The sequence below is a fragment of the Bufo bufo genome, chromosome 7 (assembly GCF_905171765.1).
Source record: "Bufo bufo chromosome 7, aBufBuf1.1, whole genome shotgun sequence".
Classification (NCBI taxonomy): domain Eukaryota; kingdom Metazoa; phylum Chordata; class Amphibia; order Anura; family Bufonidae; genus Bufo; species Bufo bufo.
The window spans coordinates 192,394,294-192,405,902 of record NC_053395.1 but is presented as its reverse complement, the minus strand read 5'-3'; the positions used below and the strand labels follow the sequence as shown (position 1 = coordinate 192,405,902).

Here is an 11,609-nt window from a genome sequence, read left to right as displayed (position 1 = left end):
ACTGGAGTCTAATAAATTGCTGGTGCATGCATCAACTAGACAACTGGCGGATACAATGTAGAAACCATATTGCAACAGCAGATACACAGCCAACGTTCTGAGTGTTCTTTCTTTCGTAACCCAACAGACTTAGCTGCTTTCGAACTAACCCAAGTCGGCTGCGATGGCATAAAATGTTACAGTGTATTTTCTTATCACAGTGTTAAAGAGAAAAGGTCAATCGTTTTCTGAAGGGCTTTGTCGGAAAAATCCATTGCTGAAAAGGGTCCGAAGGGTTACAAGGCACAAGACTTGGGTTGGAGCCATTTGCAGTCAGGCACATATTGTATGCAGCATTGTAGAGGAGCTGATCCTGGAAAAAGAAGACAAAAGTAAAAGCTAGTCAGGAAATCATTTAACTCTATAGTTGTGTAACAGTGAGGCTAAGTGTGTTCAGTCCGAGAAACACATTCCATGTCCGGACCGAACCCTAATCCTCTAACCTGAAATCTCAGCACTAGTGTTGAGCGAGCATGCCAGAAAAAATGGCCATCAGATCTCGCTACCCCCACACTGCGCAGGCGCGGAGATCGGATGGATGTTCTGTAGTTAGCCGCGCTTGCGCACTGGGCCATAATTTTCCCCTACCCTAAGGCTGGTGAGGCTCTCCGGCGCATGTGCAGTGTCCCAGTGTCCAGCTGAACTCCACTATGAGATTTGCCTAAACCGTCGTTTTGCACATGCACAGATCGGCACAACTCCGGCACGCCTCCTCACGTCATTTCCGGTGCAAACGGAAGTTACGAGGTAGGGAAATCTCACAAAGTAGGGCAATGTAACGTTACACAACGGAACACGTCATGATGCATGTTCGGCTCATTTGTAGTCAGGGAGAGCTGTGCTTCGGAAGGGACAGAGAGTGTAGGGATCGCAATCAATTAATGTAGAAAAACGTTTCAAAGACCCAAAAGTCCTTTTAAGAACTATTGTGTGTGGTGGCAGGCTGGCAGTATTTTATAGCTACAGTACACTTTTTTTCCCCCAGAATTTTCAATACTTTTCATATAGAGGGTGTCTGCAGTGACTAGACAAATCTGTCCAATACCTTCTGTGTGTCAGGGCCAGAAATTGGAGAAATATAACTGAAAATTAATATATTTTTTCCATAATTTTCAATACTTTTCATATAGAGGGTGCCTGCAGTGACTAGACATCTGTCCAATACCTTCTGTGTGTCAGGGCCAGAGACAGGAAAAATTTAAGTGAAATCTATTTTCCTTTTTCCATACTTTTACGTACTTTTTCAATATACTGTACTTGCTGTGAACTGTGACATCCATGCCACATCTTGTGTGTCAAGCGTGCATATAACATTTAATATGAATTAGGCGAGCAGTAAGGGACAGGGAAGTGGCCGTGATGCCGATGGTTCCCGCAGAGGCCGTGGCCCTGGGCGTGTTGAAACTGTGCATGCTGCCAGAGCACAAGAAAAACAATCATCCACGATACCTAGCTTCATGTCCCAGTTTGCAGGGCGTCGCAGGACAAAACTCTTGAAGTCAGACCAGTACGACCAGGTGGTCGTTTGGATTGCAGCAGATAATGCTTCCAGTCGGTTAAGCACCACCCTGTCTTCCACTAAGTCCAGTCTCAGTAGCCAAGAGTCTGGTCAACAGAATCATCTCCCTGATCCTCCTTCCTCCCACCATGGGGAGTCTGGCCAAACAAGTGATCCCACACTCGGAAATTCCGAGGAGCTCTTTTCATCGCCATTACTTGATTTGGCCCTCTCGCCAAGTACGCTTGGAGAGGACATGAGATCTTCTGCCCTGATTCCCAACCTCTTGAGCATCCACAGTCACAAGAACATGAGGTGGATGATGAAGAGACACAGTTGCCAATGAGTCAACCACAATTACTGTCTCAAGAGGTTGATGAAGAGGATGAGACACAGTTGTCAATCACTGAGGTTGTGGTTAGGTCAACAAATCAAGAGGATGATCAGAGTGAGGAAGTGGAAGAGGAAGTGGTGGACGATGAGGTCACTGACCCAACCTGGAAAGGTGGAAAGCCGACCCAGGACAGCAGTACAAAGGGGGAAGGATCTGCAGCACCGCAACAGGCAGGAAGAGGTAGTGGGGTGGCAAAAGAGAGAATGAGGGCCACACCAAACAGGCCCACAACTGTTCCACAGAGCACCCCCTTGCGTAAATCTCCCTTGCCAAGGGGTAAATGTTCCGCAGTATGGCGCTTTTTTGAGGAAAGTGCAGACGAAAGTGCCACACCAAAATGAGCCGGGGCGTGAACACTAGCAAGCTCACCACCACCGGCATGATCCGCCACATGGCATCCATGCACTGTAATAAGTGGGACAAACGCCTGGGTCCACAATCTGTGTCTGCAAGTCACACCACTGCCTCCTCTTCCCCTATGGTACATGCTGGCCAATCGCCTGTCTAAGGCGCAGGCGAGGATGCCTCCTGCTTTGCATCTGAACCTTCGCAAGCACCATCAGCGACCACATCCACTTCCCTGTCCCAGCGCAGTGTCCAAATATCATTACCCCAGGCATTTGAACGCAAGTTCAAATACCTAGCCACTCACCCACAGGCCATAGCACTAAATGCGCACCTTTTAAAATTACTGGCCCTGGAAATGTTGCCATTTAGGCTTGTGGACACTGAGGCCTTCCGCAGCCTGATGTCTGCGGCCGTCCCGCATTACGCAGTCCCCAGCCGCCACTATTTTTCGAGGTGTGCTGTGCCTGCCTTACACCAACATGTGTCCCGAAACATCACACGTGCCCTGACTAACGCAGTTACTGAGAAGGTCCACTTAACCACGGACACATGGACAAGTGCATTTGGCCAGGGACGCTACATTTCCCTGATGGCACACTGGGTGAACATTGTGGAGGCTGGGAGCGAGTTGTACCCTGGGATGGCACAGGTGCTACAGTCGCCTAGGATTGCGGGCCCTAATTCCATCAGGGTATCTGCCAGCATTTAGGTTAGTGGCTCCAACTCCCACTTCTCCTCCTCCGCCACTTCCAGCTCCGTATTATGCACGTGCAGCACCAGTCAGCCATCAGTCGGTAGCTAAAAGCAGTATAGCACTGCAGTGGGGAAGCGTTAACAGGCCGTGCTGAAGCCGATATGCTTAGGGGACAAACAGAACATTGCCGCAGAGCTGTTGCAGGGGATAAGAGACCAGACTGAGCTGTTGCTCTAGCCACTGAACCTACAACCAGGCATGGTTGTGTGTGATAATGGCCGTAACTTGGTGGCGGCTTTGGAGCTCGGCAAACTCTCACACATCCCATGCCTAGCCCACGTCTTAAACTTAGTGGTTCAGCAGTTTCTCAAAACCTACCCTAATTTGCCTGAGCTACTGGTGAAGGTGCGCCGCGTGTGTGCACATTTCCACAAGTCATCGACAGCTTCAGCCGGTCTGTCAACGATGCAACAGTGCTTGAAATTGCCAGCTCCCCGGCTGTTGTGCGACGTGAGCACGCGCTGGAGCTCCACGTTCCACATGTTGGCCAGGCTTTGTGAGCGGCAGAGGGCAGTAGTGGAATACCAGCTGCAACATGGTTGTAGCCTTTCCAGTCAGCTTCCGCTAATCAGAAGCGAGGAGTGGGCATGGATGTCTGACCTCTGTGAGGCTTTAAGAAACTTTGAGGAATCAACCCAGATGGTGAGCGGTGATAACGCTATTATCAGCGTAACCATCCCACTTCTGTGTCTACTCAAACGTTCGCTGCTCACAATTAAGGATGACGCTTTGCATGTGGAAGAGGTGGAAATGGGGAAAGACGACATTACACAGGGTGATAGCCAGACCACCCTCCGTCCGTCTTCTCAGCGCGAATTGGATGATGAGGAGGAGGAGGAGCAGGAGACGGTTGCCTCCGCTACAGAGGGTAGTACTCATGGAAGTTTAATTCCATCTGTTCAGCATGTGTGGGCAGAAGAGGAGGAAGAGGAGATTGAGAGTGATCTTTCTCATGACGATAGCGAAGTCTTGCCTGTTGGTACTCTGGCACACATGGCTGACTTCATGTTAGGCTGCCTTTCCCGCGACCCGCGCGTTATACGCATTTTAGACAACACGAATTACTGGGTGTTCACCCTTCTCGACCCCGCTACAAAGTGAACTTCTCATCTCTCATTTCTATGGTGGAAAGGACAAGCAAAATGGTGCTATACCAGAAGGTCCTTGTTGAAAAATTGCTCCAAAGTTGATAGGGCCGACATCCAAATGGATCGTCGCAGTCACAGGGACATGCGATCGCCTAGAAGTTATCTAGAGTCAACAAAGTGGCAGCAGGCCATCACCTACAAGTCCAGTCTCAGTAGCCAAGAGTCTGGTCAACACAATCCTCATCATAATGGTAACTGGGTGAACGTTGTGGAGGCCGGGAGCAAGTTGGCTGCTGGCACCAGACTTGCCCTCCAATAGATCCTCGTTAACGGAAAGTGTACTTATTACAATAACAGGGCCGCTTAGGAGTGCTGTATTGTTATTTATCGTCACTACCTCCCAGAGTCGGGAGTGGGTAATTGCCGCGTGCCTGCTGCCTTCCTTGGATGCTTGTGCTTTAATATCTTGACCCACCCTCTCTGGGTGGTTCACAATTAGGAAAAAAAACGTGAATGGCAACAACAGCCAATCAGATTTCAGCCATTGACCTCCCTTGGATGTGGTAGCCCTCTCTCAGGCTCGCTCTCCGGCATAAACCCTGATTGCCCGTTACCCGTGATCAGCATGGTAGGCGCAGAAAAGAACATCGAAAGTTGATAGGGCAGACATTCAAATGGATTGTCGCCATTACGGGTACGTGCAATCTCCCAGAGGTTATCTAGAGTCACCAATGTGGCAGCAGGCCTTCGCCGCTAATGTTTTAGATTGTCCTTGATCCAAATGTTTTTGAGGGTCACCAGCAGGCCATTAATCATAATTTTTCAAGTGTGTGTATGATGCCCTCCTTTATGTGTAACAAAGGGTGTTTTGGAGTGCCGTTTCCTTGTATTTTTTGGCAGCCCTTTCACTCAGTGCATAGGCTTTATGAGTGTAGGAGTCCCACTACTTGTACCACAATGTGAATGAGGCCCTCCATTATGTGATATACAAGTTGTATCGGAGTGCCCCTTCCTTGAAATTTTTGGCAGCACTTGCACTTTATATGCAAGTAAATATACAGGAAAGAATGTTTCTTAATCTTTCCTCTAAAATAGATTTTTTTCTTTTCGGTTTTATGCGTATTATTGTCAGTCTGTAAAAGTGGCGCACTACTAAGACAACATGGTTCCCAGCAGTGAACTGGGAGTCCAAGATGCATTGAGACATCCTCCTCATGCTGTTCCCTTCTGTCTGACCTTACTGTACCCACAGCATTACGCGAGTACAGTACAGTAAACCCGCAATCTGGCCCAAACTTACAGCATAAGTATTTCGATGCTGTGATTTTAGGTCAGAGGAGCGGCGTTCGGTCCAGGAAATGCAGCTGTTACATGCGACGTGTGTTTCCAGCAAAGAACACGTTCATGTGAAACTGGCCAAAAACTAACGTGGTAAATTCATCTTGTGCAGACTCCATAAACCATCGGGAAAAGTTTCCATGAATTTGCACAGACTTCAATAACTTATTCCAGTGTTCCTCAACTCCAGTCCTAAGAGCCCACCTACCGGTAATCATGATTTGAGAATATCCCACAGAATACCTTTGGTAAGTCCTGGTGCACTGATACAAATTATATCACCTGCTCAATACTAGGGAAATCCTGAAAACATGGCTGGCAGGTGGGCCCTGAGGACCGGCGTTGAAGAACCCTGTCCTAGACAAGGGGGGATGTTGCTATTAAATACCCCAGAACACCAGGAGTGTTTTTTATCTGTTCCACTACCCTAGGCCAACAGGGAAGTTGGAATTAAGCCCTTTATTAATATAGGCCACTAGGTATATATTGGGACTCTCCTTTAACTACCCTAGACCACCAGTAATATTAGGCTAGGACTTCATGGAGACTTGTGGCCACGCAATATAAAATTATGTCCCGCTGCTATAACCACAACTAGTGCCAGCATAGGTGGTGGCGCTAAAATAAAGCAGGTTTCAATTTCTACCGACTGTCACGCTATGATAACTTTCTACATCGTTGGCCGTCATGTAGCAGCCTGAAAATGCGATCTTATGCCGTGTGGCTACAAGATGCTGTGTAGCCCTAGCCATAACCCTTCCAAAGCCCTAGACCACTAATGAACTTAGTATTAACTCCTTTATTACCCTAGACCACAAAAGAATTTGGTATTACCCCTTTCATTGTCCTACCACTAGGGATGTTATCATTAACCTCATCACTACTCTAAACCATCAGAGATGGTGACATCTACTCCTTCACTGTCCTAACACAATAGCGATCTTGGCCCCTCTCAAGATATATTTTGGAATTAATCTGAACAGAATTGTGGATATGTTTCAGTGAAGAAAAACTCAAAATGATGGGTTCATACTAACTGGTGGATTACGCAGAAGGTTTACTAAAATATGAGGAGCGGGTGAAATTGTTAAAAGATTTACTAATCATGTTTGATATTGGACCAGGCAATCTAGAGGAGTTCCAAACATATTAGACTGGTTCAGACTGTGTGGTACATCTGGTGATTCTTTCTAGACATGTTAAGCACTTTTAACTTTAGAACAGATAAAGAGAGGTGACGCACTGGATTCAAAGCAGATTATGGTAGAGGTGCTCTCAGTAAAAAGGAATCACCCTTCCTTTGATAAAATGTGCAAATGAAAAAAGATACTGGGCACTCTCTGGAATAAAAGGAACCTCACAATTTATTATCAATAGGACATATAAACATATAGACAATTCATTTAATACCATTAAAACACCATAACATAAAATCCGGATAAATATAATAAAATATGAAATATAAAACTAAATTCCTATTAATCTAAAAAATATTTAGGAATAAGACCGCCTCTGATTATTCGGGGATAAAAAGTCTTTTAAATAAATGTTCCTCCAACTTTGAGTTTGGGTATACTGTAGAAATATTCTTTAGGGTTGATAGCCCAAATATAACTTCTCCTCCGCAAATGAAATGAAATCTCAGATTTTCAATACAGTGATTTAGTTATGCGGCGTCCCGCTTTACTCACTGTTCAGTTGAAATGCTTTATTCCGCTGCTGTGCCGGTACTTTGAGTTCAGGGATATCACATATGAGTTTCGTTCCCCTCTCTGTCTCGTAGGCGCCGCTCTATCAGTAGAAGAGCCGGCGCTCGATGGTTAATGCAGGCTCCTTTTTTCTGCGCTGGACTTGATTTGTAGATGAGGGTGTGATACTCCTCAGAGAAATCCTTTTGGAGTGCGCATAAGGTCTGCAGTGAGACACAGTAGATCCGGGTATCTATGATACTTTAGCACGGAAAGTCAATGTCCATCAGGGGGGATCCTAGCACCAAACGCGTTTCGGGGTCTGTTATCACCCCTTCCTCAGTGGTAATGAGTCCCCCTTCTAAGCTTCTTTATATAGTCTTAGATAATGACACAACTATCATCTGCTGTGTAATTGGACTTGTTTCACAAGACCTGGTGTGGATTTTGGAAACGCCTCATTTTCAACAGTTTCTTTTATTCTCTATACTAAATTTGTATATACTTCTTTTTATCCTTCAGCTATATCCCAATATAGGCAGTACGAAATGTAGAAAAACAAATTAAGTTGGCATTAAGCAAATATCAATTTTTATCACTACATTCAGTGTGATTTGTCGCCATTTCTATAATATCTTATCTGCAACAAAACGCAATCTCTCCCGCGGTATTCATGCGGTTTTCTTCCGACTTATTCATATCACCAAAATTTACTAGCATCCAATAAAATTTAGAATTAAACACTTGCACAAGCATCAATATAAATATACATAAATAAATATATGACTAATTATTTTTATACATTTTTTCAAAAAATCTTTTTAATTTCTACAAAGTTTTTACGTAGGGTGTAGGCGAGTTCGTGGCTAAGCAGAGTATACATGAATAGTGTCGGATACGGGACTGAAGTGTCGATGGAGGCCCGCCGCGGAGGACCGGACCCCCCCAGAAAAAAAAATTTCACTGGGAAGGATCCCGTCTCCCGCCGCGGGCCCCCCCCCCATCATAAGAATCCGAATAACTCGAACTCTGAGTTCAGTCCTCCCGGCACAAGTGTGTTCAGTTCATAAATTCTCTGCGTCTCCACCCTCGACATTTTGCCTATATGATCTCCCCCCCTCCATTCTTTAGTCACCTTGTCAATTGCGGCAAATTTTATCCCAGATGGATTCTGATTATGTAGCATTTTAAAATGTTTGGACAATACGTGTGTCTCCAATCCTTTTTTAATGTTAGCTACATGTTCGGAGATACGTTTTTTCAACATTCTTTTTGTTCTCCCCACATATTGCTTCCCACAGGGACATTCTATAATATAAATTACGTTTTCAGAACTGCAGGTTAAAAAATCTTTTATAACATGTTTGTGGTGATTCACTGTTGAAATCACTTCTCCTGTTTTGCGTGGGAATGTGGTAATTTTGCAATTGCCACATTGCCCACATCTATAGAATCCTTCCATATGGATCCAGTTTTGTATGGAGGGTTCAGGTATTTTATTCTTTTTTATCGTAGGTGCCACTATATTTGCCAGGTTAGGGGCCTTGGTGAAAGTAATGCATGGATTAGGTGGGATCAGGGGGCCTATTATTTTTTCTTTCTTTAATATGTGCCAATGTTTGCGTATGATTCCCTGAATTTTTCTATATTCATTATTAAATGGGAGTGTAATCCTAATTTGATCATTTTTGCAAACTTCATCTTCCACCTTTTTATTTTTATTTTCAAAAAAATCTTTCCTTTGCATTCGTCTCACTTTATCTAGTGATCCCTTAATCAAACTCTCTGGATACTCTTTTTCCCTAAATGCTTCTGACATTGCGAATGCCTCCTTCTCAAATTGTTCATCCATCGTACAGTTACGTTTTAATCTTTGAAATTGTCCCTGTGGGATATTTGTCAACCAATTGGGAAGATGACAGCTACTGTACAAAATATAACTGTTCCTGGTTGCAGGTTTGATGAATATGCAACTTTTTAAAAAACCGTCTTCTACATATAATTTTAAATCTAAAAATTCTAAAATGTCTTGACTAATATTGTGGGTAAATTTGAGATTAAAATCATTTACATTAATAATATTGAGAAATTCTTCCAAACTACTTTTGCCCGATTTCCAAATAAAAAACACGTCATCTATATATCTTTTCCAGAGCACCAGGTCCGTCCCCAGCCGGGGCGTTATGGCCAGATCTTCCCAAAATGCCATAAAAAGATTGGCATAGCTGGGGGCGAACCTGGTGCCCATCGCCGTGCCCTGAATCTGTAAGTAAAAATTTCCCTCATAATAAAAATAATTGTGCGTTAAAATGAAATCTATCCCTCTTATTAAGAACTCTATTTGGTCATCTTTTAAACTTCCTTCTTTTTTTAGTTGAGCACTCACTGCCTCCTTGCCCTGTTTGTGTTTAATGATCGTGTACAGTGAGTGTACGTCCAGAGAGCCCATCCACCAGCCTTCCTCAAATACCATATTTTCCACAGTTTTGATTATTTCTGTGGAATCTTTCGTATAGGAGGGGATTTTTTTAACTATTGGTTGTAATAATGTGTCTATATACTGGGACAGATTACATGTTAAGGAATCTATCCCTGACACTACTGGGCGACCTGGTGGATTTGTCCCGTATCCGACACTATTCATGTATACTCTGCTTAGCCACGAACTCGCCTACACCCTACGTAAAAACTTTGTAGAAATTAAAAAGATTTTTTGAAAAAATGTATAAAAATAATTAGTCATATATTTATTTATGTATATTTATATTGATGCTTGTGCAAGTGTTTAATTCTAAATTTTATTGGATGCTAGTAAATTTTGGTGATATGAATAAGTCGGAAGAAAACCGCATGAATACCGCGGGAGAGATTGCGTTTTGTTGCAGATAAGATATTATAGAAATGGTGACAAATCACACTGAATGTAGTGATAAAAATTGATATTTGCTTAATGCCAACTTAATTTGTTTTTCTACATTTCGTACTGCCTATATTGGGATATAGCTGAAGGATAAAAAGAAGTATATACAAATTTAGTATAGAGAATAAAAGAAACTGTTGAAAATGAGGCGTTTCCAAAATCCACACCAGGTCTTGTGAAACAAGTCCAATTACACAGCAGATGATAGTTGTGTCATTATCTAAGACTATATAAAGAAGCTTAGAAGGGGGACTCATTACCACTGAGGAAGGGGTGATAACAGACCCCGAAACGCGTTTGGTGCTAGGATCCCCCCTGATGGACATTGACTTTCCGTGCTAAAGTATCATAGATACCCGGATCTACTGTGTCTCACTGCAGACCTTATGCGCACTCCAAAAGGATTTCTCTGAGGAGTATCACACCCTCATCTACAAATCAAGTCCAGCGCAGAAAAAAGGAGCCTGCATTAACCATCGAGCGCCGGCTCTTCTACTGATAGAGCGGCGCCTACGAGACAGAGAGGGGAACGAAACTCATATGTGATATCCCTGAACTCAAAGTACCGGCACAGCAGCGGAATAAAGCATTTCAACTGAACAGTGAGTAAAGCGGGACGCCGCATAACTAAATCACTGTATTGAAAATCTGAGATTTCATTTCATTTGCGGAGGAGAAGTTATATTTGGGCTATCAATACCCTAAAGAATATTTCTACAGTATACCCAAACTCAAAGTTGGAGGAACATTTATTTAAAAGACTTTTTATCCCCGAATAATCAGAGGCGGTCTTATTCCTAAATATTTTTTAGATTAATAGGAATTTAGTTTTATATTTCATATTTTATTATATTTATCCGGATTTTATGTTATGGTGTTTTAATGGTATTAAATGAATTGTCTATATGTTTATATGTCCTATTGATAATAAATTGTGAGGTTCCTTTTATTCCAGAGAGTGCCCAGTATCTTTTTTCATTTGCACATTTTATCAAAGGAAGGGTGATTCCTTTTTACTGAGAGCACCTCTACCATAATCTGCTTTGAATCCAGTGCGTCACCTCTCTTTATCTGTTTTACTTTTCCAATTCACCCTGGTGACAGCACGGATTGAAAGCAGACATGGATATATGGAACCACATAGAGTCAAAAAAACAAAAAGTTGATAATTTCCTGTTTGAAGACACTAATAGTGGGGAATATGTGGAAGATGTACATATGGGCACAGTTTTTAGAGAATTGGAAAGCCTGTTGATCCGTCAATTGAAACAACGATGGGAAATAAAAACCCTCAAAAGATGTATAGAAATAAATCGGATCCCTAAAGGGTTATTACATATAAAAACCCCGGCCCAGGATTTATGCAGTCCAGATTTTAGTCGGGAGTGGGATAAATTATTACAGGAGCAATCCATAGCTCTAACCCACCTGATTATTACAAGGCGGTGCATAATCTTGGAGGAAACTACGCAAAAAATTGCTGAAATTAAAATTATAACAGACAAATTTCCAAAAAATGAAGAATCTAATATATTGCAGAAC

General features: G+C 43.2%; 1 protein-coding gene across 1 annotated transcript in view; it reads right to left on the bottom strand.

The window, feature by feature from the left end:
* Positions 1-202: 202 nt before the first annotated feature.
* The window catches only part of LOC121008818 (polypeptide N-acetylgalactosaminyltransferase 3-like), a 45,999-nt gene continuing 34,592 nt past the window's right edge, over positions 203-11,609 (bottom strand). Inside the window, exon 10 of the mRNA XM_040441514.1 lies at positions 203-352. Coding sequence (XP_040297448.1) covers positions 203-352 — 150 coding nt within the window. The remainder of the gene's footprint in view (positions 353-11,609) is intronic.